This window comes from Pectinophora gossypiella, chromosome 28 (genome assembly GCF_024362695.1).
Source record: "Pectinophora gossypiella chromosome 28, ilPecGoss1.1, whole genome shotgun sequence".
Classification (NCBI taxonomy): Eukaryota; Metazoa; Arthropoda; class Insecta; order Lepidoptera; family Gelechiidae; genus Pectinophora; species Pectinophora gossypiella.
The window spans coordinates 4657511-4684620 of NC_065431.1; the positions used below are offsets into that span (position 1 = coordinate 4657511).

Sequence of the window (27110 nt, forward strand, 5' to 3'; positions counted from 1 at the left end):
TTATATTGTTGAAAAATTATATTTTTATTATTTCATAACAAAATAAATACCAGCAGAATATCCCAGAAAAAATAAATGCCTATAATCTAATGTACCATTAACAACATTATTTCATTATTATATTTCGAGCATTTTGCGCTGAGAAAACGAAGACACAACGCACCATAATAATTATTATGATGATGAGCTCTCCGACCGATTTCGGCCATGGCGACCACTTCAACTCCTAATTGGCACGACGCTGACTATTGAGTCCCATGGCATTCACTACATGGCCGGACACATGGGGAGCGATTCATTAAATCGTTATTTTCCCTTAATAAAGTGAGAACAAATTACTTTCTTTCTACAATATTTCATGTCAACGATTATAAAACATCGGGCCCCGATCCCAGCAGACACCTAATTTTATTTTAAGTTACACCTGTCATTTTCTTATCCGCCGAAAAGGAAAGGGACGGGTGATTGACAACTGTTAATTTTAAGATGAATGAATAACCCAAATCAAATACAATTTGTTTAACGTGTGCTGTCAACTTAATTCTGTCGGGTTTTTGGCCTGTATCGAATTTCGGAAGGGTATTTTTAATTTCTGTCTAAAATTTACGTGTGTTCCATAATATGCCTGTCGATTATCCGTCCCTTTCCTTTGCGGTTGATAAGAAAATGACAGGTATAACTTAAAATAAACTTGGTGTGTTCTGGAATCGGCATCAATATACCTACATAATTAGTCTAATTAAGGGATGTCCACAGTGAAATGGTATTAGTGTGGACAACCCTTTACAAATTACACAAAAATTTACATAGTTGGCTCAACCATTATAGACGGCGATACGGCTCACCACCTATCACGTTGGCCTAACAGAAAAGCTCGGTGAGCTGTGGGTACTTAGTTCATATTGCTGTAGATGTATCTCTGGCTACCCCTATTGCGATATAGTCGTGAGTTTATATTGTTATGTTATGTCAACTATTAATAAAAGTCACCATAAAGTAATAATTATCATTATAAATGCCAAAATAACAAGGAATGTCACAATGTTTTAAGTTTTCGCGGTTATTGACCCCGATTCCTGCAGACACCTAATTTTACTTTAAATTATACCTGTCATTTTCTTATCCACCGAAAAGGAAAGGGACGGATGATTGACAGCTCTTAATTTTAGGAAGAATGAGTAAATGAATGAATAACCCGAGCAAATCAAAAAGGTATCGCTGGTATGCAAACCGTTTGACGTGTGCTGTCAACACAATTTTTATTTCGGTTGTTTTAGATTTGTGCTTAAAATTGAGGTGTGTTCCATAAATTTTATGCTTGTCGATTACCCTTCCCTTTCCTTTTCGGCTGATAAGAAAATGACAGATATAACTTAAAATAAAATTAGATGGTGTATACAGGAATAACACCAATATCATAATTAAAACACATAATAACGGGTTCTTACCGCGTTTAAAGGGATATGAGACTCCCGATATTTCGACACTGTTGCAAGTGCCATGATCACGGTATGAACGTCATCCCGCGGTAAGAACCCGTTATTATGTGTTTTAATTAGGAATGTCATAAATTCACAGTCATTATATAGACACGTTCGTAATCCCTAACAGGGTGGACAGATAATATAATGTTGAACCCCAGCCGGGGTATTAGCTGATCACCCAAATAAGTAGATAGTCCTTTATTATGGAAAATTCGAGTTGAAATGCTACTGTGTAATTAATAAGTAGTGCTTGTATTTGAACATTAATAGTTAATCAGGTCCGGGTTCGATTCCCGATGGGGACATTGTCGAAAATCACTTTATGAGACTGTCTTTTGTTTAGCTAGTCGATGCAGGCTGAATCGCGTGATTGTCCGAAAAAGCAAGATTCGGTAGGTTCCGTGCTTCGGAAGGCAGGTTAAGCCGTTGGTCCCGGGCTAGTAGCCCAAACACCTCCAGCAACCTGCACTGGAGCAGCGTGGTGAAGTATGCTCCATACCCCCTTCGGTTGATTGAGGGGGGCTGTGCCCAGCAGTGGGTCATGTTATATTATGAAGCCTAAGACCGAGAAGGACTGACATTGACCAAATTGGAGATGTCCTTAGAAAAGGTTTAATACGATCTACTCTGAACCGGCGTGCGTGTATGAAGCGATTGATGAATGTGGAGGAAGCAAGAGAAGTGTGTCAGGATCGAAGCAAATGGAATTCTATAGTCTCTGCTTACCCCGGTGGGAAATAGGCGTGAGTTTATGTATGTATGAAGCCTAAGGCCGGTATGTGAGGTATATAAAGTTAGATCAAGTTTTTATGGAAGACTACTTAGGAATAAGGCCGCCTATTTCGCTTTCTAAAAAAAAATCACGCCCCTATCCCCGAAGGGGTAGGCAGAGGTATACACTCGTTCCTCTCCATCTAAGTTCCCTTTTTGAAGCCATAAACAAAACAACTTTTCGTAACACTCAAACTTAATTATTTCATACCCATTCTGCATTTTAAATACTTTACATTTCTAAAATGGCAACACTGATCCAAATCGTCGATTAAAACCAATGTTGCCAGGGCAGAAAATGAATTTGTATTATTAAAATTAATATTATGAGTACTCATATTTTTATACGAATTTAAATTAATGTTTAAAAAAGTTGTTTATAAAGTTGTGTTCCTCTGCTTACCCCTTCAAAGATACAGACGTGATGTTATTTCTAAGTAATGCCCATTTCATTATGTCAAGTTATAATTAATAATTCATGAGTTCTATATTCATACTTTTGACACGGTAATACTATCATACAGTATTCCAACTCCATACAAACGGGTGAAACGCGAGTTATACCTACGTGCTCGGATCTCAGCATGCGCTCGGCATGCAACCAGTCGCGAATGTCGCACAGTGACGAACGGACGGTGTGTTGTATTTTAAAAGATAACCGCGCGATTTTTCATTAAACTTAAAGTTAAAATAAGTACAAGTGCATATTTAATATGACGAGTAGGACATATTGTGCTGTATTTGGTTGCATGAACTCATTTCAGGCGCAAATATTTTTCGGTCGCAAATTTATAAGACAAACATATATTTTTTAAATTAAAACTAAGAATAAAAAAAACATGCATTTTTATTAAACACTTCCTATTCCAATTACAAAGTATTTTATTTGTTTAAATAAAAAATCATAATTTACAATCACAAAACTAGATAGAAACTCAAAGTAGGCAGATGTAATTAAAATTCTGTAGGTGGGCAGCCCTATCGCATGTTTACGTACCGCGCGGGTGTAGGCATTTATTTCAAGGACACGGCCGAGTTACAATACTGTATGATAGTATTACCGTGCTTTTGACTTTTAGTAACTTCTTCTATCGTGTGGGTTGTGAGGTGTATTTGAGCCGCCGAAGGCCCCTGACATGGCTCATGTAACGACTACTTACTTACATCACTAAGTACTTAGTAACCGGGACCAACGGCTTAACGTGCCTTCCGAAGCTGTAATGTCCTAACCAAACTAGGGATCACAAAGTGGTTTTTGTGATATGTCCCCACCGGGATTCGAACCCGGGGCCTCCGGATCGTGAGTCCAACGCTCAACCACTGGACTACAGAGGCCGTTATATATGAACTTATGTATTATACCGTAAGTCTCATTAAATGACAAAATATGTTAGTGCGACAGGGTTCTAAAGTGGGTTCATGATATTGCTCATGACTTTAACAATTTATAGAATGAAATTACACGGGATTGAAAATGCCACGACTGGCTTTAAGAAAACGATGATACGGCGTGCTGTTTTTGCTAGACTTGGCGGCGACACTGCCGTGCCCCCAGTTCAATTTCTATCCGTCGTCGTAATATTAATGTCTTCACTATATTATTAAACTTTACAAATGTCTACCATCGTATTGAGCTATAAGTTTTGTACCCGCAGATTGCGCGGACGTTCGCTCGCGAATGATTTTAATTTTATTAAGCATAGTTTTACAAGGAGAAAGGAAGGGGAAGACTAAGAAGAGCTTACATGGAACAGATTAAGGGTGTTGGGACTGTAGCGACATTAGGTAGATGGCGTAAGTGTAGAGTAGACCTGAAGAAAATAGGAAGGATTTATAACATTTTTTATTGTTTGTAACATTTTTTGTTGTTGTAAGTTCTCGAGACCTATAAACAATAAAGTCAATAGTGGTTCAAGTCGTGGCAAAAAGGTGGTTTAGGCGCATAATGACAAAAACGCAAAATGACAGATTCACAAAATGTCAGATGGCGTAAATTGCCGGTTTCGCAGAATGACAGATTCGCAAAAAGACAGTTTCTCAAAATGACAGATTCGCAAAATGACAGATTCGCAAAATGTCAGATGGCGTAAAATGCTGGTTTCGCAGAATGACAGATTCGCAAAAAGACAGTTTCCTTCGCAAAATGTCAGAAACGCAAAATGTCAGATTGCGTAAAATGGCGGTTTCGCTCATCTAGTTTAGTTTATCTATGACAAAAATAATTTCGATCACAGCTACACGAACGCCGGCGTACGTGTATGAAACGATTGATGAATGTGGAGGAAGCAAGAGAAGTGTATCAGGATCGTAGCAAATGGAATTCCATAGTCTCTGCCTACCCCGGTGGGAAATTGGGCTTGTGCTGAGCAAAGGGGCATGTAAAGGCTATAACGTAGCCGCCTCATAGTACCAATTAAGTGCCGTTATGCAAAATCACATTTTGACGCGATTCTTTAATCCGGGTAAAAATTAAACCACAAATTTCGTCTTTTATTGGGCCTTTGGCGGCTCAGTAACAACCCTGACACCGTGGTTGATGAGGTAATCCACCTCATAACCCACACGATAAGAAGAAGAACCAAAGATTGCTCTAACATAACCCTTACATTTTCCATCTATCATTCGCCAACGAACATCCGCCTGTACTAAAATCAAACGCTCGCTGCCATAAAAGACCTTCAGGGCTCAAACTGGATGACAGCGGCGGCGGCGCGGCGGCGATCGCGGCGCGGGGAGCGGCGCGGCGGCCGCTGTTCTGTTCTCGATGCCAGCGGGCAGATCGCGCGGTGTTGCGGCGGTATAGATTTGTGTCTCAAATGAACGCGATGTCGAAACGGCGACAACGCATTTTTGATTGCAGTTCTTTTGTTTCGTACGATTTATTATGGGCAAAAGTAGATCTGAATCCCTATAATGAACAAAGGAAACAAAAAGGCAACTTTCAAACGCAGAGACACCGCTCGACTAGAGCGGCGCTCGTACCCCGCTCCCCGCGCCGCTGCCATCGAGAACACTTCAATATAAATCTTAGCATTTGAACGCGTCGCGCCGCTGCCGCTGTCACCCAGTTTGAGGCCTCAGTGGTCTGCGCGTTTAATATAACAACGCCTTCAGGGGGATGTTGGGGCTGCCCTGGCGCTGCAGTGCCTCGGGGATGTTCGCATCTTGGAGCACTGATGGCTTCCAGGCTGTTCTACGCAAGCGTGTGGCTTCTCTGTGGGAGCGAGTGCCGAGCAGCCGCAACAGTCTCCTGAAGGTCTCACAAACGATGGACAGTCCCATCCTCACCCACTGGCTGTACATGTATGTGACATCCAATGAAAATTATAAATTTTACTAACTTAGATATAATATTCTGTTACTAACAAAATATGGATAAATATCCGAAATAAAATATTTCATTTCATTTATTTTCATATTTAGAGGAGCTCGGTGGCGCAGCGGTAAACGCGCTCGGTCTGCGATTGTTGAAGTAAAGCAACTTTCGCAAAGGCCGGCCATAGGATGGGTGACCACAAAAAAAAGTTTTCATCTCGAGCTCCTCCGTGCTTCGGAAGGCACGTTAAGCCGTTGGTCCCGGCTGCATTAGCAGTCGTTAATAACCACCAATCCGCACTGGGCCCGCGTGGTGGTTTAAGGCCCGATCTCCCTATCCATCCACAGGGAAGGCCCGTGCCCCAGCAGTGGGGACGTTAATGGGCTGATGATGATGATTTTCATTTCATAAATCATCGGTGCGCTAGGGATGGACGCGTCGTGTGCAATATTTCCTTTTTATATTATTACTATCGACACGACAGTGGTACGTCACTGTCGCCCGTAAGCCTCGTAAGTGCAAAAGAGAGCGCATCTATAGGCGTCCTGCTTCCACGTTTTATTGGCAGCGAACCTTTGATTTTAGTATAGTCTGCGGTTACAATACAGTTTACATATAATGTATAATAATATAACAATCAACACCATATTACTACCTACATCTACAGTGCAGTCCCATACCCAAACGTCGCACCATATTGTCTATGCTACCTGCAAAAATAAATAAAAATTATACATAAATATAAATAGTCTATGCAGGGTGTTAGTGACATCGTAACGAAAACTCTGAGGGATGATTCAGACCATGATTCTGAGTTGATATCAAGTGGAAGGGAAAACCAAATATAGATTAGGTCACATACCTCCGAAAATGCATTTCTCGGGAATGTGAGTAATTTAAATAAATAAATATCAAGTGGAATTTCCTGTCGGAAAATTCATGAAATTGGTGTTTTTTTTTTAATTATTTTCAATTCTATACTTTTACGACGGAAAATTCCACTTGATATCAACTCAGAATTATGGTCTGAGTCATCCCCCTGAGAATTTGTTACGATGTCACTAACACCCTATCTACTTGTATAGCTACTTGTATGTACTTGTACAGGGTGTAAGTGACATCGTAACAAATACTGAGGGGAATGATTCAGCTCATTATTCTGAGTTAATATCAAGTGGAATCTTCCATCGCAAAAGTATAGAATTGAAAATAATTTAAAAAACACAAAAATAACATGAATTTTGCGACGGAAAATTCCACTTGATATCAACTCAGAATCATGGTCTGAATCATCCCCCTCAGTATTCGTTACGATGTCACTAACACCCTGTATAGACTGTTACATTAACAGTTGTTGTTACAGTAACAGTTATGTATTATTACGTACCTTTATGACCAAACTAACGTCTGTCGTGTACCAGCTATGTCGTTTTCCTTGGCGATGATTTTGGTGATACATCAGCTCTGTCTGATAAATCCTGAAAACGGAATATATTTGTCTTAGCACAAATGGGTGAATCTCAAAATTTCAAGTTTGGTGGCGGAATTTCATAATATTTTTTCGTGAAAAATTGGGTTCTTACCGCGTTTAAATGGGGATATGAGACTCCCGATATTTCGACACTGTTGCAATCCCGTGATCATGGCACTTGCAACAGTGTCGAAATATCGGGAGTCTCATATCCCAATTTAAACGCGGTAAGAACCCGTTATTATGTGTTTTAATTATGATAATAACCGCGTAAACTTAAAACAATGTGAAAAATTGGGTTCCGTCATGAAAAAGATCCAAAAGGATCCTCGGTTCCGACATGAAAAAGGAATTTTTCAATTCCCAATTTTCCCAATTTCCCCAAATTTTCACGAAAAAATTATATGACAGTTCGCCACCAAACTTGGCACATCTTGGCACCCAAATCTATTGCGTTATTATCCCGTTGGTGTAAAAGAAAGCTCGGTGAGGTACTTAGTTCATCTTGCGATGGATGTTCCTCTGACTACTGACTCTGATACTGCGGCACGATGGGAGGGGATGGTGAATCATTAGTAATAACGACCAAACAACCTCCGTGGTCTAGTGGTTAGAGCGACAGGCTCACGATCTGGAGGTCCGGGTTCGATTCCCGATGGGGACATTGTCGAAATCACTTTGTGAGAATGTCCTTTGTTTGGTAAGGACTTTTCAGGCTTCAATCACCTGATTGTCTGAAAAAGTAAGATGATTCCGTGCTTCGGAGGGCACGTTAAGCAGTTGGTCCCGGCTATTAGCCGTAAAAGTACCTTCACCAACCCGCAGTGGAGCAGCGTGGTGGAGTATGCTCCATACCCCCTCCGGTTGATTGAGGGGAGGCCTGTGCCCAGCAGTGGGACGTATATAGGCTGTTTACGAGTATATACCGACGAAAATAGTAATATACCAACAGGAATATCCAGTTTATTAATAATACTTCACAAAGATATTATAACCATGCTAAGATATAAGACACAGTGAAGAATTAATGATTACAATCCAAAATTAGAGGGCACGGCTAGTGCTAAGCAGTATAATATTATGTTGCTCTTATGAAGTGTCCATGTAATAAGTGGTCCAGTGGTTAAGCGATATGCTCACGATCCGGAGGTCCCGGGTTCGAATCCCGGTGGGAACAAATCACAAAAATCACTTTGTGATCCCTAGTTTGGTTAGTACAGGCTGATCACCTAATTGTCCAAAAGACGATCCGTGTTTCGGAAGGCACGTTAAGCCGTTGGTTACTACTTACTGATGTAAGTACGTAGTCGTCACATGAGTCATGTCAGGGGCCTTTGGCGGCTCAATAGTAACTCTGACACCAGGGTTGATTGGATTGGATCCACCTCACAGCCCACACGATAGAAGATCATACCTCATCTAAGTCTGATGGCCCCGCGTGTCCGTTCCTGGTCTCCTTCAGGGTGTCGTCACTCTCGTCTGTGTGTACATCATAGAACTCCTCGCTGTCCAGCTCACCATCCGTCCCTGAGGATATTCATATTCATTGAACGATTGATTCCAATTAATTCCAATCCAGCCTAAACCAATGATTGTCGAATTTGTTTCCGAATTCACGTTTGGAACTTAAATGATTATCACGTGTTCATCGGTGAAGGAAAACATCGTGAGGAAACTCACATTCCCGAGAAATGCATTTTCGGAGGTATGTGACCTAATCTGTATTTGGTTTTCCCTTCGCGGTTTGGAAGGTCAGACGGGCAGTCGCTTCTGTAAAAACCCGGACCTGTCAAATCTTCAGGTTAGGTACTTACTATGTACTGCGTACTTAAAATGTTACCTAGTATGAGTATTTCGTCTGACACGGTAGGTGAAAGCGGTCATCGACCTCTTAACCCATGCCGCAGATCAAGAAGTTTTCCACTCACCCACAATAGACTGATAGTCCGTAAAATACTCCGAGTCGGAAGCGTAGCTGGGCTCGGCGGCGTCCACGGTGTCGCCGCCCGCCATCTTGGTCTTGCGCACGCGCTTCTGTCGCGCCGCGCGTTTCAGCTGCCTGTGGACGGTATGAGACATATGTATAACAATTATTCATCGAGAATTCAGCATCATAAAACTAAGATAACTTCCTTACACGTTGTTATTCTTTTGTGTGGGTCGTGAGGTGAATGACCGACCTCATCAACCCTCAGGGTTACTATTGAGCCGCCAAAGGCCCCTGACATGACTCACGTAACGATTACGCACTTACATCAGTAAGTAACCGGGACCAACGGCTTAACACGTCTCTGCCTGTATTGTTCTAACCAAACTAGGACAAACAAAGTGATTTTTGTGGTATGTCCCCCCCGGGATTCGAACCCGGGAACCTCCGGATCACACGTGATTCGGTAGTTGAAGCACTCCCCGGACACAGACACTACACATTGACGTTATCGTACACACGCATCTGTGTGTGTGACGTCTGACACCATACGATTGAAGACTAAAGTAAGAATGTCTCCCGAATCAATCAATCATATAGGAATTATCTGTACACAAACTCTACAAGGCCATTTAATATTTTTTTTAGGGCATGTACCCTGAATCGTAGAACATAGTCCCTCATTTTAGTGTACAATTATTTTGCTATAATGTGTTTTGTTTGAAATAAAAAAATAATTTATTTATAAATTACAATCAATTGTTTTTTGTTTTGTTTTGTGTGAGTTTTGGCGTCAATAATCAACTGCAGAGAATATGAAGACTGTTTCCATGTTTATTTCCGTTCACCGATGACACAGTATTTCACAATATAAATATTTTACAATACGCACGTTTCTTTCTGTAGTTCCCTTAGTGCCTCTAGCTCTTTCCGCATGGAGGACATCTGTCTGTCTAACCTCTGGACTTCGCTTACTGAAACAAAATTGATCGCTCGCTTAATATACTTTCCGAAGCATGTTTTCCTAAGGGATGGGTACATGAAAACACGTATGAAGTTGGCATGATCACTTAGGGTGTTAAAAGCCTCATTCAAAATTAGAAAAAAGTAAGTTGCACCTAGTTTGCATCTGCAGTGTTGGAACTTTTACATATTTCCTCGCCTTATGGTAGTCTGGAAGAAATCAAGCGATAAGGCCGCCATTTGCCACATACCTAGTTAAGTCTCTTTTGTAACTATGTTCTTTTATGTGCTTTGATAAGTAATGTAACAGAAACAAATCAGTTTTAGACATCTAAGCAGTGTAAAATAGTGCATAGTTTACACATAACTAAGATAAGATATAATTGATGGAAATACATAAGATAAACTATCTACATAGGTGACCCTTGTATCGTGTGGGTTGTGAGGTGGATTACCAACCTTATCAACCTTAGCGTCAGGGTTACTATTGCCTCCAAAGGCGCCTGACATGGCTCATGTAACGACTACTATCTATGTACATGGAAACAATGTGTTATACAACCTGAAGATGTTCCTTCTTTCTAATATAGCATCACGCCTGAATTCCTGAAGGGGTAGGCAGGTGTGTATAATATACGCTTACTCCTTGCCAGCTATGTTAAAGTCCCATGTAACAGGGAGAGTGCCTATAACCATTATCATCAGCTGGAAATCGTCCGCTGATGGACATAGGCCTCTCCCAAGGCTCACCACAATGATCGAACCTCAGCTGCCTGCAGCCAGCGTTGCATATTGCCATTGACCGGACACAAATTATGGTTACCATGTGATATCAAATATCTATGATCCAAACATGAATTCAATCTCATAAATTCAGATTCAGTGATTTAGAGCCCGAGGCAGGATTCGAACTGGTAACACTACGACGCAAGTCACGCCTCCTAACAGGGCTATCACACACACAAACATATGCGAGCTATTTATTTTCATTTGAAGGTATGTATTTTTTTAAGTTAACAGACTTACCTAACATAGCCCTCCTTTTCTCAGCATAAACTTGTTCGTAAATGAAGACGCCGGCGGCTCCCACCAGGCCAACTAAAGCAGCGCCCGCCATCAATTTCGGCGACAAAAAACTATTGTAACTCATGTTGAATTTCACTACGTTACCGCGTCAAAAATATATTTAATTCTCACTTCACAGGCACTAGTTACAAATATTAACGATTGAAAGCCACTTTTAAACGAAAATTGGCATCAAATATACTAGTGAACACGAGTAAAAACATAAAAATTCACAAAAAATATAGGTTAACTTGTGAGACGTTATAAAGTTAGTAGAAAACGAAAAATCGGTGGGGCAACTAGTAATTAGAAAGGAATGAACACCGCTTAAGATTTTAAATGATATTTATATTAATTGAACGAATTTCTCGACATCATTTGCAGAAATTAGCAAGTGAAATCGGTTGCGTTTACGGCTGTCAAAATATTTGTGTCAAATTCCACATAGAGTATAGAGTGGAAGTCTGTTTTCTTTGACATGTTATTGATTATAATTTTTGTAGAAGGAAGCATTGTAATATCTATTTTTTAGTATAGTAACAATAATAGATGGCGCTGTCTAAACAACTTCTTCGTCATAGATATCGTCAAAATCGGTCAAGTCAAAATGCATCTTTTACCTTTGTTTTATAAAATGATGACCCTTTTTATTACACCCCGGCACAACACATTTTTCAACCATTAGTATGCTGTTAAAATAAAGAAAAGCAATATAGGTACTTTATAGTACCTTTGTCAGTAATATTATATTATGACGATTTACTTGTATACTTACATCATTTTTTTCTTTATGCCTCTGCTTATATACTTTCTATTATATTTTTGAGTCATTAATGAAATACTCCAGCAATGAGAAAATAGGTAATCATCACGTAGGTTTTGGACAGCGCTATCTATGTATATTTTGTTTAGGAAACGTGGCTTGGAAAGTCCCTAAGCACCTGTCTTTTTAAGATTAAAGGCTAATCAGGCTTACGTCCTAAACCGTTTACAAAGGTTTTTTTTTTTTCATTTCTTTTTCTTATAAAAACAATCAAATCAAATCAAATCAAATATACTTTATTGCACAGAACTAGAATTTCAACAATCAGACATAACACATGAATACAGTACAATTTGGGCGGCCTTATTGCTCTAGAGCAATTTCTTCCAGGCAACCAACAAAAGGAAACAAACATTTACAACTTGGATGCGGGATGGTGCAACAAAAAAATAAATAAATAAATACCTAAAAGTAAAACTAAAGTTAATATAATAAATACTCTATACTATACATACATATATTAATAAATACTCAATTTAATATAATCCATATATACTAAAAATATACCTAACCATAATCTAAAGAAAACTATAATAATAAATAATAGACTATACAATGGGGAAATTTAATAAAAATCGTGCTTACTAATCATTATTTTATTTTTTTGCGCATTTCACTGATAAATCGGACACAGTTACAATACAGAAAAAATAATCATCGATTCTATAAACACACATGTGTAGGTAAAGTATCAGTAAAGTATATCTACTGTTAAGTACTTACTCTATGAAAATTATGGAGAATATTGTGACAGAAATATTAGATTGAATTGAACAACTTTACCTAGGTAGTTACATAAACTTTTTTAGATATAAATACCTATAGTTAAGTCTTTTTCTTTGTAGGTATTTTTTGAAAATTCTCATATATCAATTTACAACGAAGTACAATAAATATAATAAAACCTTTAGTCTCAAAAGTTGTTCAGTTTCTCATTCATTTCTACATAACCAACTTCGAAATATAATTAAATATAACCCTGTAGGCAAAGTAGGTATTTTACTTCACTCTCAGTCATTCCTATGTAGAAAGGACTACGACTGAAGTAAGGAAATGTATGATAAAGGGAATGAAGAATAGGAATCGTTTTAATCACTTAAGAAGACGTGTTTTACTCAGAGAATACTAAACTACTCAACAAAAATTAAAAAAAACAACTAAATATTGATAAAAAAATAATTTTAAGAAAAAAAAACAGTGGAGAACAGCGGACGTTTTCTATTTGTCCCATCAATTTTGTTTGGTTGAGGTTAAGTTTTATCAATCGACAAAAACAACCTTTCATATACATATAAAAACTAAAATCATTAGTTTAACAGTCTAACTAAAAATGACAAGACCAATAGACTAATGCAAACTTGCCTTGACTTTTCCGACTAATGTTGACATTAAAAAAATCTAAATCAAACATTTTTAAAATGGCTGCCTTGTGATTGTTGATACGATTGAAAAAGTACAAATAAAAATAAATTCTGTCATTAATACATGCTTTAGATATAAAGTAAGTCGGCAAACACTTTCAGCATATATTCACAATATTCAGTACCTTTTAGATGTTGCTCTAATATATGATATTAAATATTAAGTACAAAATACATATATGATAGAAAAAAGTCGCAAGAAAGGTGCTTCCTTGGCTGTAATAGATTATTTATAACTTTATATATTATAATGACGCTGATTCCAGTAGACGCCTTCTAATTTTAATTTATTTCTAATTTATTAAATATTATTATAAAAAAAAAAAATTTTTACCTGTCAATTTTCATCCGCCGAAAAGGAAAGGGACGGATGATAGACAGCTGTTAATTATGAATGAATAACCCGAGCAAATCAAATAAGCATCTCGCTATTACACAACCACTTTGTCGTGTGCCATCAACTTAATTCTGTCGGGTTATTGGCGAATGTAAAATTTTGGAAGGATCGTTAAGATTTCACAAAACATAACACATTGACAAAATAATAAAATAATTTCTAACAATCCAATTGGTTTTTGCCCAATTAAGGCTCTTTTCCTTCTGGTGCAATAAAAATATATTTGTATTTAGAGCAACACATACCTGACAACGAAATCAGCTGACTCTACCAATGATGTTTCCGAATATAATGGCGGCACAAAACATGACACCCAGCGCTGTCAACACATGGCTGGGTTCGAACGTCATTTTGTTGTCCGGAATCGGCAGCCTGTCTTTGTCGTCATCTGTGGTGTTCTGATGTACAACGGACAAGGCTTTCGCAAGTTCTCTGTCAGATTTCGCGCTACTCTGCGACGCTACCACTACTAGCTTCTTCAGTTCGCGTATCTGTGACTCGATTATGTGCTCTTGATGGTTCAGGTGGTCTGAAATAGTGCAGTTTATTGTTATTGGAGATGTCCCGATTATTCGGTATGAAAATCGAATATTCAGTCGAATATACGGTTTTGATGCCGCATCTATTCGGTGTGATTTCCTCGTGTGAAACTATTCTCAGATGAAGAAATAATCTTAATAATAATCTTTAACAAACATAAAAGAAATAAGATATCAGAAATCATAAATAATTATTGTAGAATAAAGTTATAATTATCCTGAACAATCTTTGCACCACCGAACGCAAACCTGTTTGGTTTTTTAACTTAAATAATTTACAAAAAATATGAATAAATGCAACTGGTTATTCTAGTTCTTCTGATCATATGATTTTTTAGTCATAGTGCGAAACCGAATAATTCGACCGAATATTCGATTCGGTAAACGTAAAACCGAATAATATATACGTATTCGGTTATCTTCATCAAAAAGGAAGTCTGCTTAATATATTATATATTAAGTTCGGCCTAATATCGAGACCGAGTGCATAGATTTGCATGAATTTCACTGTTATGGTCTACGTTCTATAGGGTTAAAAATGCAAACCCGGCCATGTTTAATATATTTTGAAGGCCCTGACCTAATCATAAAAAATACATACCAATAACTGACGCCTGCTTGTTGACTAGATGATTTATGGTATCCTGCATTATTTTCAAGTTCTCCGCTAATTTGGCCTGAAGCAAAGAATAAAACGAAGATTAAAATAATTAAAAACAAACGAATTCCGTGCCTACCACCACAACGGGAAACAGGCGTGATGTTATCTATCTATGTATCAGTTGCCTTACTTATGCGTTGGTCCCGGCTGCATTAGCAGTCGTTAATAACCATCGATCCGCACTGGGCCCGCGTGATGGTTTAAGGCCCGATATCCCTATCCATCCATAGGGAAGGCCCGTGCCCCAGCAGTGGGGACGTTAATGGGCTGATGATGACGAAATAAAAATAGAATAATCGAATACTAAGAGGTATTTTTATCACTTGACAGCTGTAGACTATTCTCAAGTACTTAATAAACCATTCAACCTCAAACCTCAGCCATAACACCTTGCGAAATGACGTAAATTCAAAAATGTTACATTGACCTTCAACAAGTTTATCCATGATAATTACGTTGAATAAATGATTCTGATTTGATTTGATTCTGATTGGACAAAATCACTAACCTGATATTGGAACTCAGTCTTCATGGCCTCAGTTATGTCGGCCCGGCTGGCGCTACCGCCGCCCGCTATGGTGTAAAGCACGCTGGCACTCCGCGCCATCTGCTGCTCCATCATATCTCTGAACTCCGCCATCTTCAAACGGTTGTTTATCGTTGAGCCCGCTATGCCGAGCACCGTTCCTAGGAATTTGGGCATTTGAAATCACTAAATGTCATTGTTCTTCTCATCTATCGTGTGGGTTGTGAGGTGGATTACCAAACTTTTCTCCCTAACCTACGTACGTACGGTCACCAGCATTAATATGTATACGCTTTGGTACCATTTCACATTAACTTTTTTGACAAATTGAACTGTAAGTCTCACTAAATGTCAAATATGTTAGTGCGACAGAGTCCTAAAGTGGGTACATTATATTGCTCATGACTGTACGCCATATGTACCTGAACGGGGTATAACTGGTGTAAGTAACATCGTAACGAATACTGAGAGGGATGATTCAGTTCATAATTCTGAGTAAATATTAAGTAAAATTTTCCATCGCAAAAATATAGAATTGGAAATAAATAAATAAAAACACAAGGAAAAGGAAATTTTGCGAAGAAAATTTAATTTGGTATGAACTCAGAATCATGAGTTGAATCGTTCCCCTCAGTATTCGTTACGACGTCGCTAACACCATGTATATTCAAATTCAAAAATATCTTTATTCAGTAGGTAACATAGTTACACTTTGAATCGTCAATTTTTACCTAACGAACGTCTCATCCGCCTAAAACTACTGCAGCTTCTCACAACCTGTATAGCCGGGGAAAAGAAGCTGCAAGAAAAACCTCGGCACAGGGCCCTAGACGTTCTTTTAAAAATATAAACAAAACATTTTTATACAATTGAGAATTTTAGCTGCCTAATATCAGTTCTCAGACAGTTAATCCCATGCATTCATATCTTCTAAATAATCACTAACTTTATAATAACCTTTTTTGTAAAGTTTCTGTTTAAATATTTTTTATTGTGTTCACTCACCAAATATACTGGCGACGATATACCAGTACTTGTTTCTCTCAGCGTGGGCCCTCTCCCGCTCGTGTCCTAGCTTCACAGCAGCTGACATGGTGGCGAATAGCTCCCTCTCCTCGCGCTCGGCCTCCCCGAATAACGCTCGAAGAGCCCGCTCCTGAATTATTAGCTGGAATACCAAATTTAAGGTGTATGTTGGGGTGTTACGTAACATATTTCAAAAAACCCGTATTAGCACTACATGAGCGATTGCGTCTGTGGTATATTTATGATATTTCTATGGTTTTCTTTCATGTTAGATGTCAATAAAATTTTGTTTCTGTTTCTCAATCAAAAAGCAAGACTTCACCGCCATTTAATTGAATATATTACTGCGCTCTTCATCCGTTAACCTAACATTATGTGGGCGATGGATTAATCACTTATCACCTCGGTTCATCATATACACACTAAAAGCTCTCGGTTGATCATTTGTGGCTCTTTAGTACACACTAAAATTTGTTTTATATTATGGCAACACCGCATTTTACTTCCCATCTACCCTTCTAACATCATGGCGATGGGGTGTTGCTTTTTTAATTTTTGTTAATTTAAATTATCCTAAACTAATACAGTCCATTTCTAAAAGTCAAGCATGTGTTTTTTATTTATATTTAACACCAGGGACGCACAATGGCCCAAATACCGAAGGCATATTCGGCATGAAAACCGAATATTCGTATGAGGACGAATATACCGTTTTGATGCCGGATATATTCGATATAATTTTTACATGTGAGAAAAGAAAGATAATTTTTTTATTTACAGAAATCAACAATAAATGACTGTTGAAATAATAACAAGTTATTAACTGATTTTTTTTTTTATTCTTATTTTTAACGAGGCTTTGAACACCCTGTGTGATCATGCCAGCCTCATAGGTGCTTTCGTGTACCTATCCCTTAGACAAGGGATTGGTCAACCAAGTATAAACTAAAAGCCTTATTTGATAGTGGCTCTGCCAACCAGCAATTGACTTCTCCGTTGCCAAGAGAAATCACACCTTGAGAGCGAAAAGCCTTTCTCCTCACGTCTATATTCCGGGCACATTCCAACAAAACGTGGTAAAGGTCATCGACCATATGACAGACTTGGCACAGAGGTGAAGGTTTAATACCCATTAAATGATAAAACTTATTTGTTGGGATGTGTCCGGAACGAAGCCTGAGAGCTGAAATCAATAGTTTCCTACTGAGGTTGGCATTCTCAAACCAAGGAGTCCCTAGCGGACTTGCCTGGATGGTCCTGTACCAGACTCCAACACCCCTTGCCAATGACAATTCACCAAAGTGATACTCCCATTTTTCCAAACATCTTTTTCTAATGACAGGAATAAGTTCACTGGCATAGGGTTTCGAATCAAGAACCGACCCACCCATTACAGCAGCTTTTGCAAGTTGGTCTACCACCTCATTTCCAAGAAGACCCACATGAGCTGGAATCCATTGGATCTTTAAACCTCTACCCTTTTGAGTCATCTCACGAATTAAAGCTAGAGATTCAAAGGCAATGGGCATTCCCTTCTGTCCCGAATATCCCGATACACAACGAGTTAGGTGTTGGAGAGCGCTCCTCGAGTCCGACAATATCACCACAGGACGGTCATCCGGCAACCCATTAGCATATGCTAAGGCTTCCCTAATGGCCACTAGTTCGGCGCGCATCACACATGCCTCGCTGTGCAATTTCCATCTATACGATATATTCCGCTGGGGATCAAAGAGCGCAGCTCCAACCCCCTGTAACTGATTTGAAGAATATTTTGTAATTAAAACACTTAATAACGGTTTCTTACCGCGTTTAAATTAGGGACTCCCAACACATTTATTTATTATTTAAATAATAGTTTTTTTAATAATTATTATTATTTTAATATTTTGTACTACTTCTTCACATACCATCAGATGAGATTGTGTTTTGTTTTTTTTAAATTAAAAACAATCCTTTGTGTATAAATAGACAGACAGGTTATTTTAGTTACTTAATCTAATGGTTCAGCCGAATATTCAGTACGGTGATAATAGGTGCATCTCTATTATTTACCTTATGCTCTTCTGTGCAGAGGTGCAAATACTTGTCATCTCCCTTCATAGTATTCTGCATCTCTGCATGGAGCTCCTTCAGTCGGGACTCAATGGACGCCACCTGACGACCCAGCTCGCGTCTCCGTTCCTGGGCTTGCATAAATCTCTCCTGAAAGATGATAATTTTATTTTCGGCTTTCCTTTTCGGCGGGTAACAATATGACAGGTATAAACCGGGTTAAAACAGGATTAAAAATTATTTATATTTTTTATTTATTTCTTAAAAATAAAATTAGATGGTGTCTACACGAAGTAGCACCAGTATCTATATTTTTTTTTAGAGTATGAGAAAGAAAATTGTTATGTAAAGTTTCTAATATATAAAAATCAATACTAATATTATAAATGGAAAAGTGTGTGTGTCTGTCTGTTTGTTTGTCTGTGTTTCACGGCAAAATGGAGCGACAAATTGACGTGATTTTTTAAATGGAGATAGTTGAAGGGTTGAGACTGACATAGGCTACTGTTCGTATATTTCTACTTTGTTTCTGAAAATCCTATAATATTAAAACAGATAGCTTTTGGAGGCAACATATTTGTTTAATGTAGCTATATTATGTACATCATTAACATGCATTCTATAGTAAGTCCTTATCATTTTTGTTTTTTTTTTATATAACCATGGAAGATAGGCTGTAGTTTTTTTTTTTACATGCTTCGAAAGTGAACTTAGAACGTAGTAAAAAAAAATCGCAAGTCACCTGAGCGTCGATAACAGTGTTCTGCAGTGCCATAATCTCTTCCACTCCCGTGAATTTCTCATATTTGGTCACCAACTCCTTTACCTTCAACCCCAGTGCTTCTTGCTTGAATTGCTCTGCGAGTTTAGTAACTTTGATACTCGCTGGTACATACTTGGTTATGATTTGATCAACTTTTTCGCGGCCTTTCACATTTATCTGAGGCAATTGCACTTTTTCCTTCAGCCGCTGAGCGAGCTGCCTAAACTTATCTAACTTCTCAGCCATGTTTGCATGGTCCAGTCGTTGTGGTGATCAAAATAAACGGTATATCACCATTTTCCTCGCGAAATGATATCATTCCGGGTCGGGATCGGAATTTTGACAGACAGCTGATTGAGAAAATGACATTTGTTGACATTGAAATTATTGATACGTTCAATTTCAGACGTGCTAGTCGTTTGCTAGTCGTGTTAAATTTTGTTCTCATTTACAAATATTTTTTTATATCTCTTATCTTCATTTTTAGATCAAAGATGTCTATTTTCAGACGGTGGACGTAGGTAACAAAGTACAAGAACGATGTTTCAGATTCCGATGTAACATATTATTTAATTGTGTACTCTGTGGTGTAAACATTGGCTTAAAGATCGTTGCATCTAAGTCAAAAATCTATGAAAAAACTAAATGTCAAATGAATGACAGCGTTTGAGCGCGTATCGCGTCGTTTTGCTAAAATTTTATTTTCGACGCAGAAATCCGAAGAATCCACTTATTGTGATTAATTCCACACATTGTAATTTCACATCTACATTCTTTAAATACTTATCACTACATTTCTAAACAAAATGCAAGACGGTAAGTTCGTTTTACAGCTAAATAAAGACGATTTGTTTTTACTACTCTGTTCTATTCCAATCTTCAATATCAAATACTATAAACATTCTTTTGTTTTTTAGAGTCAGTCGATTTGAAAACTCTGACGATAAGTTTATAGTAGCCAGGAATAGGCCCTGGAACTGTTAATCCTGTCGAAAATTATAAAATACTGAATTACTTTCGATTTGTGTAGAGTCGCATATAGGATTTTAACTTCACTTTGGTCTAGATTTAGAGGTGACGGGTATATCTCGGAGCGGTCGTGTGCGGAAGAAGAGCTCCAAGCTGATGGATTTCGAGTCCCCGGATGATATCGAGGCGAGATTCCGTAGGGCTCCGCAGAAGGCCTTCGGGGGCCGCCCAGAAGAGCCGGAAATGCAGGAAGCGCCCCCGCGCCCCGCCGAGGAAGCAGGCACCGCCTCTGGAAGCGAATCTGATTATTATGAGAACAATGGAGAGAATGCTGACAGGTAATTTCTTTTACATTACATTTAGAACACAACCATAGAATAAATAATATAGTAGTAGTAGTAACTTGGTCTAAGTTGGTACGGGGCGGAAAGTTACTACTACCTTTAGTAGCCCCCACCAACTCGTATCGGGCACCTACCACACCCCCTCTGGGTCTTGGCCTAAGTTTTAATTGGTTGTTAGCCACTAAGAAATGTCTAGGTTCATTTAAGCAATTCATACATAAAAAACATTATTGCTATTTATCATTTCTTGATGATAAATACTAAAATGCAATTGAATGTCAAATAGCAATATTGCTTGAATGACAGACAAATTGTTTCGATGTGGTCTTTTGGGTGGTTATCAGGGGTGTATGTTTATGTTCCACAGCATGGAATCAGACAGCTCAGCATCAGATGAAGGCTCGTCTCGGCCGGCCGGGGTTGCCAACTCTCTCTATATGATGGAGAAGAGTAGTAAGAGAAAGCTTATTGTCAAGGACGGCCGGGTGGTTGGTCGGGCTAAAGCACAGAGAAAGGACAAAGGTAACAAGACATAACTTTGGGGTTTTTCACTCTCAGGATGTAATTTCCCTTGTTCTCTCTCAGTATTTTTATGATGTCTCTAGCAACCTGTATATTGAATGAAATTGCTAAGGATATCTCTCTCAGTTGCTCATTGGCAAGGTTCTATTTATGCTGTGTGGCATATAAAATATATAATTTTATGCTGTGTGTCATATAGACTTTTATGCTGTGTCATGAAAAAGAAATTGTCATGGTTAATTGTATACATTAAGACACCAGTATTACTACAGAATGACATATACATACATACATACATACATAAACTCACGCCCGTAATCCCTAATGGGGTGGGCAGAGCCACAAGTAATCAAAGACAACTTGCAGCCACTGTTGATACGAATTCCAAAGATGGATATGATGAACCTTATGGTGATAAGGGATCAGCCTATCGCCCATAGAATGACATATATTTTATTGTATATATATATTAAAAGTAAAAAAGTAAAGCAAAGTGTTTTTAGGTATGTCAAAATAATTTTAACTTTGTTTCGCAATTTTAGACTTTCTCTCACTAGAAATTGAGTGTTATCTCCCAGGCTCACCCCCCGCCGTCTCATCTAATTTATGGCTGGTCCTATATGTGGCGGACCCAACTAGTTGACCAGCTAGTTCCGCTCACAAGCAACAGATGGCGCCACCATTCAATAATGCAGTCCTGAAACGCGCTATCGAAGTTAACACAGCGTGGCGCATATACAACTTCCAACTTGACACTAGCGGATCGCCGATCGCTAGTCGCACTACCAACTTGTGACTGGCGGGGTACTATGCTCTGTTCGGTACCACGAAAACATCCTTTGGCGGCAGCACACCCTCGCCGCCAAAGGCCCCCTAAATGTCTAGTCTTAACAGCCCTCTAAAAAATATCATTCTTATGTTTGCGTTGCAGGCAAGACTCGCATCACAGCATACATGATGTGGGCCAAGGAGGCTCGTAACGAGCTGCTGCGGAAGCATCCTGACATGGACTTCTCCGCTATCTCCAAGAGGCTCGGAGAGATGTGGTCTAATGTAAGCATTATTATTACCCCATGCAGATGACAGCGGCACACTACACATGTACGATAACGTCAATGTGTAGTGTCTGTGTTCAACGAGGTGTTTTGTATGAAGTGTGACAGCGTTGAACGCAAATAAAAATGAAAGTAATCTTCTGGCACAAAAATGTTGAAACGTAAATAGTACCGCGGGGGGTGGGACCTTTAAAATCATATCGCCTATTCATTCATTCGCTTGACAGCTGTCAATCATCCATCCCTTTCCTTTTCGGCGGATAGTGAAATGAAAGGTATAACTGAAAATAAAATTAGGTGGTGTGTACTGGATGTTGTATATATTAGTTTGATGTTTTGTTTAACAGGTAAACTACAATGAACGCTACCTGTGGAAGAGGAAAGCGAAAAGGTTTGCGATGCAGAAGGAACAGAGCAACCAGGGAGGTGTCAACAAGATTATATCTAATCAGAGTGAGTAGCTAGTGTAATAAAGATAAAAACTGCCCATTTCTCCCATCAGGTGTCGCTACTGTTGAGTGTTCTTAAATTTTGACAGTCCCCCGAGAGTAAACAAACATATTGTATTGGTTATATTTTTACACTATAACCCTTTGAAATAAAATAATAGATATACCTGTTCTTACCGCGTTAAAATCAGAGATATGATATTTTAACGCGGTAAGAAACCGGTATTGTGTTCTCGGGTTGACATCAAGTGGAATTTCCTGTCGGAAAATCCATAAAAAATTGAATGTTTTTGAAATTATTTTCAGTTCCATACCGGACGGAAAATTCTTTGATATTAACTCAAAATCATGGTCGGAATCGACCCCTTAGTATTCGTTACGATGTCACTAACACCCTGTATATTAAATGAGGTTGCCAAGGATATATCATTTGTGCTGTGTATCTTATAGACATATAATTTTATGCTGTGTGTCATATAGATTTCTGCTATGTCTGTTAGTATCCCGACCGCTGTCCCACGGCAGCCCGGGTCGGCCACCGAGCCGCGTCGCCAAGCCGACCCCCGCCACGCCGCAGCAGCAAGCTCTTGTGGTGAGTTCACATTGCCATCGATTCACTAGAAACTAGAGAATGCAATCCCGAGTCGAGATCGCAAATTCGAGATCCCGCGGGATTAATATTTTCAATCCCGCGGGATCTTGAAGGAAGGAAGGATCCTGAAGAGATGGAGAGTGACATAGGCTATTTTTTGTCTTAATCTAAACCCCACCACCACACCACTTCACTAAAATAAAGAATGATGATTTTTGTGATATCGCCCCACCAGGATTCAATCAATAATTCTTTATTGCACAACCGTATATATTTAGGACATGTACACACGGATAAAATATGCAAAACAATAGGCCTTATTGCTGAACAGCAATTTATGCCAAGCAACCTTTGCGTGAAAGAAGTTGCCTTCGTTTACTTCGTTACGTTCGTCTTCTCTAACCTGCTCCATGTAAGCTCTTCCCCTTTCTCAATGGGAAAAAAATGATGTATTAAAAAAAACAGGGGAAGAAAGAAGAAGTATGACGTGATAGAAGAACGCGTACCTCACCCAAGCTAATTCGAATTTGGGTTTCCAATACGAGACCTTTAAATAAAAGAAAATGTTTATTTGCTTTAAAAGTAGAGTTTCACAATACAATGGCTCGGGGTCTTTTAAGCAAGAAGTTGCTTGTAGTAGGAGGTTCCGCTCTTACATAGCTATCAAATCATGAGCCCAAAGCTTGAATCACTCGTCGTTTAAATAGTAATTGGACCCGATTCCTACAGACACCTCATAATTTTACTTTAAGTTATACCCGTCATTTTCTTATCCGCCGAAAAGGAAAGGGACGGATGATTAACAGCTCTTAATTTTAGGAAGAATGAGTAAATGAATGACCGGGCGAATCAAAAAGGTATGCAAACCGTTTGACGTGTGCTGTCAACTTAATTCTGTCGGGTTATTGGCCAATGTAATGTTTTTAGATTTGTACTTAAAATTGACGTGTGTTCCATAAATTTTATGCATGTCGATTACCCGTCCCTTTCCTTTTCGGCGGATTAGAAAATGACAGGTATAACTTAAAGTAAAATTAGATGGTATTTACAGGAATTAGCACCATTAATCTGTTATATTACAGCCGGCGGGTGCAGCCCCTAACTGTGGTGCAGTGTACCGTGTGACGGGGTGCGGCGCCGTCGAGGTGGCGGCCCACCTGCGGCTGCTGGGGGAGAGCCTCGCCATCATCGGGGAGCGGCTTAAGGAGCATGAGGTATGTTTATTTTATTTTTACTTATAGGTACATAAACAACACAAGCATATTGGCCCCCTATACCTGTCATTTTCTTATCCGCCTTTATTCTTTGTCATTTTCTTTCGATTGATGAATCTTGAAGAAGCAAGAGAAGTGTATCAGTATCGAAGCAAATAGAATTCCATAGTCTCTGCTTACCCCGGTGGGAAATAGGTGTGAGTTTGTCTGTATGTATGTTTCTTACCCGCCGAAAAGGAAGGGACGGATGATTGACAACTGTTAATTTTGAAATGAATGAATAACCCGGGCTAATAAAATAGCAACCCGTTTGACGTGTGCTGTCAACTTAATTCTGTCGGGTTATTGGTCAATGTAAAATTTCTAAACTTCTTTTTAAACTTCTGCCTAAAATTGACATGAGTTCCGTAAATGTTATGCCTGTCGGTTATCCGTCCCTTTCCTTTTTTCTATTATTAAATGGTGGCGCCATCTGTTACGTGTAGGCGGTACGGTCACGAGCATTAATATGTATACACTTTGGTACCATGTCACATTAACTTTTTTGACAAATTGAACTGTAAGTCTCACTAAATGTCAAATATGTTATTGCGACAGAGTCCTAAAGTGGGTACATTATACTGCTCATGACTGTACTAGCTGGTCAACTAGTTATTGAACGGTGCATGGCCAGAATAGGGGTAAGTCCGTCGTATAACGTGTGTGCGGTCGCAGGGCCAGATCGCGGTGTCGGGCTCGGTGTCGGTGCTGCTGGACACGCTGCTGTGCTCGCTGGCGCCGCTGCTGTGCGCGTGCCGCGCGCTGCCCGCCATCGCGCCGCCCGCGCGCCTGCTGCAGGACACGCTGCACAACATCGCCTACATCATGCCCGGCTTGTGAGCGCCGCGCGCTGCGATACCGGCCGTGCTTTCATGATTTAACATCATGGTTATGCCGCATGACAATGCGGAATTTATACTCTTTGGCATATACAAGGTGCAAGTGATACCTTACCGAATACTGACGGGGATGTTCAGCTCATGATTCTGAGCTGATATCAGGTGGAATTTTCCGTTATCCGCAAAAGTATATAATTGAAAATGTATCTAAAAAATATATTATGAATATTACGACGGAAAATTCCACTTGATACCAACACAGAATCATGAGCTGAATTATACCCCTCAATATTTGGTACGGTGTTACTTACACCTTGTATCAAATCAATTCACAAACTTTGTGTTTCGTGTAGTAGGTACATAGAGATGGTACAGTGTTATATATAAAAGATGTCATCATGAACCCTTCCAGGGCACAGAAAAGTGAACTTAATGAATTATAAATTGCAATTAAACAATAATAAAACAATATCATGTCTTCATGACAAAAGATTATTATTATGTTGCATGTCAATACGAAATTTAATGTGTCATGGAAACATAAATTTTATGCTGTATGTCATATATACAACATTTTATGTTGTCATATACTAGTTACATGATTTATGCTGTGTGTCATGAAAAACCACTATTATTGTGAAAATATAAAATAATGATGACTGTATCTCAAGATACTTGTTATATTAAACAATGAAACCTATTTTAATATTATAAGTAAAACAATTATCACATTTTTAATCTTGTTTTATTTCATTGAATTTATGCTGTGTGTCATGAAACTTCCCTACCTTCTAGTATTATAAACTGCCTATATACGTCCCACTGCTGGGCACAGGCCTCCCCTCAATCAACCGGAGGGGGTATGGAGCATACTCCACTACGCTGCTCCACTGCGGGTTGGTGGAGGTGTTTTTACGGCTAATAGCCGAGACCAACGGCTTAACGTGCCCTCCGAAGCACGGAATCATCTTACTTTTTTTTTTCAGACAATCAGGTGATTCAAGCCTGAAAATCCTTACCAAACAAAGGACAGTCTCACAAAGTGATTTCGACAATGTCCCCATCGGGAATCGAACCCGGACCTCCAGATCGTGAGCCTAACGCTCTAACCACTAGACCATTCTCCATTCTTGTCTATAAAAGGCCAATCAGCAACTTTCCAGGCTACGTTCCCCAAAAACAATACAGATGGCGCTGTACAGATTTCCCTCGTTTAACTTTCTAATTTCATGGACAACGGACATATGCATCTTTTCTCTTTCTTTTTGGGTATGCTTTTTTCGGCGGGAAACGGGAACGGGACAGTTGCTTTCTTCATTGAGTAATCTAAATAATTAATACGAAGTGGTGTTTTGTGGTTAATGATCGCATTAAGTTAGTCGGAAGACATTCGCGAGTGTTATTATATTGGAGTATTCAATGAACAAAGTGTATCTGCCTATTTTCGCTTCGTGCCGGAAAGCCGCTTCATAACTCAAAAGTTTATGCGGATTTTTGAGTTAATTCGTTTGGGGTTCGGAGTAGGAGTCTACTCCGAGGGTGGGGGCTTAGGTTTCATCATCATCACCTTTCATCATTTCATTAATCATCAAGAAAAAAATACGTAAGACATGGCTGTATGGGCATAGTTCCCTTTGCCTTACCCTTCGAGGAAAACCAAAACAAAACAAAAAAATCTTTTTGGGTATAAATGATGACCTTTTTTATTACACCCAGGCACAATTGCATTTTGGCGGCGAGGGTGTGCTGAGCGAGCTAGCGTGACAAAGCTAGTGATCTATTAAATCCTTTGTCTGAGCGTAATGCAAATTCCATCTAATAAGTAAACCCATAACATGCGTAACCTAACAAAGAATAAAATACTGACTATATAAATCTC

General features: G+C 39.0%; 3 protein-coding genes across 4 annotated transcripts; 1 reads left to right on the forward strand and 2 right to left on the reverse strand.

Moving 5' to 3' along the window:
- On the reverse strand, positions 1-11429 carry LOC126379276 (uncharacterized). Its single transcript, XM_050027985.1, has 6 exons — positions 10959-11429; positions 9862-9943; positions 8971-9101; positions 8457-8569; positions 6959-7049; positions 1-6281 (listed from the first exon to the last, which is right to left on the reverse strand). Exons 1-5 carry the CDS (start codon positions 11080-11082, stop codon positions 6993-6995), a joined length of 507 nt encoding a protein of 168 aa, XP_049883942.1. The 5' UTR covers positions 11083-11429; the 3' UTR covers positions 1-6281; positions 6959-6992.
- A 972-nt stretch (positions 11430-12401) lies between these two features.
- LOC126379229 (mitochondrial potassium channel-like) lies at positions 12402-19566 on the reverse strand. The gene is made up of 6 exons (XM_050027921.1): positions 19188-19566; positions 18446-18595; positions 16370-16532; positions 15347-15525; positions 14779-14854; positions 12402-14167 (listed from the first exon to the last, which is right to left on the reverse strand). Exons 1-6 carry the CDS (start codon positions 19452-19454, stop codon positions 13896-13898), a joined length of 1107 nt encoding a protein of 368 aa, XP_049883878.1. The 5' UTR covers positions 19455-19566; the 3' UTR covers positions 12402-13895.
- Positions 19567-19864: 298 nt separating this feature from the next.
- On the forward strand, positions 19865-25969 carry LOC126379236 (HMG box-containing protein 4). Of its 2 annotated transcripts, none has more exons than XM_050027928.1 (8): positions 19865-20024; positions 20275-20515; positions 20889-21043; positions 21975-22096; positions 22446-22551; positions 23048-23139; positions 24222-24353; positions 25068-25969. In XM_050027928.1, exons 1-8 carry the CDS (start codon positions 20015-20017, stop codon positions 25230-25232), a joined length of 1023 nt encoding a protein of 340 aa, XP_049883885.1. In that variant the 5' UTR covers positions 19865-20014; the 3' UTR covers positions 25233-25969. The 2 variants fall into 2 exon arrangements, with proteins under 2 accessions (XP_049883885.1, XP_049883886.1); XM_050027929.1 differs by having other exon boundaries at positions 20281-20515.
- Positions 25970-27110: the final 1141 nt, after the last annotated feature.

Bases quoted from the DNA above. Each gene is read 5' to 3' on its own strand.
- LOC126379236 (XM_050027928.1), top strand. The intron at 22,552-23,047 runs GTGAGTAGCTAG...TATGTCTGTTAG, and splicing joins CAAGATTATATCTAATCAGA to TATCCCGACCGCTGTCCCAC. The intron at 23,140-24,221 runs GTGAGTTCACAT...GTTATATTACAG, and splicing joins CGCAGCAGCAAGCTCTTGTG to CCGGCGGGTGCAGCCCCTAA.
- LOC126379276 (XM_050027985.1), bottom strand. From the start codon at position 11,082: ATGAGTTACAATAGTTTTTTGTCGCCGAAATTGATGGCGGGCGCTGCT. The intron at 9,102-9,861 runs GTGCGTATTGTA...TACCGTCCACAG, and splicing joins AGGGAACTACAGAAAGAAAC to GCAGCTGAAACGCGCGGCGC. The intron at 7,050-8,456 runs GTATGATCTTCT...TTCCGTTTTCAG, and splicing joins GGCCATCAGACTTAGATGAG to GATTTATCAGACAGAGCTGA.
- LOC126379229 (XM_050027921.1), bottom strand. From the start codon at position 19,454: ATGGCTGAGAAGTTAGATAAGTTTAGGCAGCTCGCTCAGCGGCTGAAG. The intron at 15,526-16,369 runs GTGAGTGAACAC...CCAAATTCCTAG, and splicing joins TATCGTCGCCAGTATATTTG to GAACGGTGCTCGGCATAGCG. The intron at 14,855-15,346 runs GTTAGTGATTTT...TCTTTGCTTCAG, and splicing joins AGACTGAGTTCCAATATCAG to GCCAAATTAGCGGAGAACTT.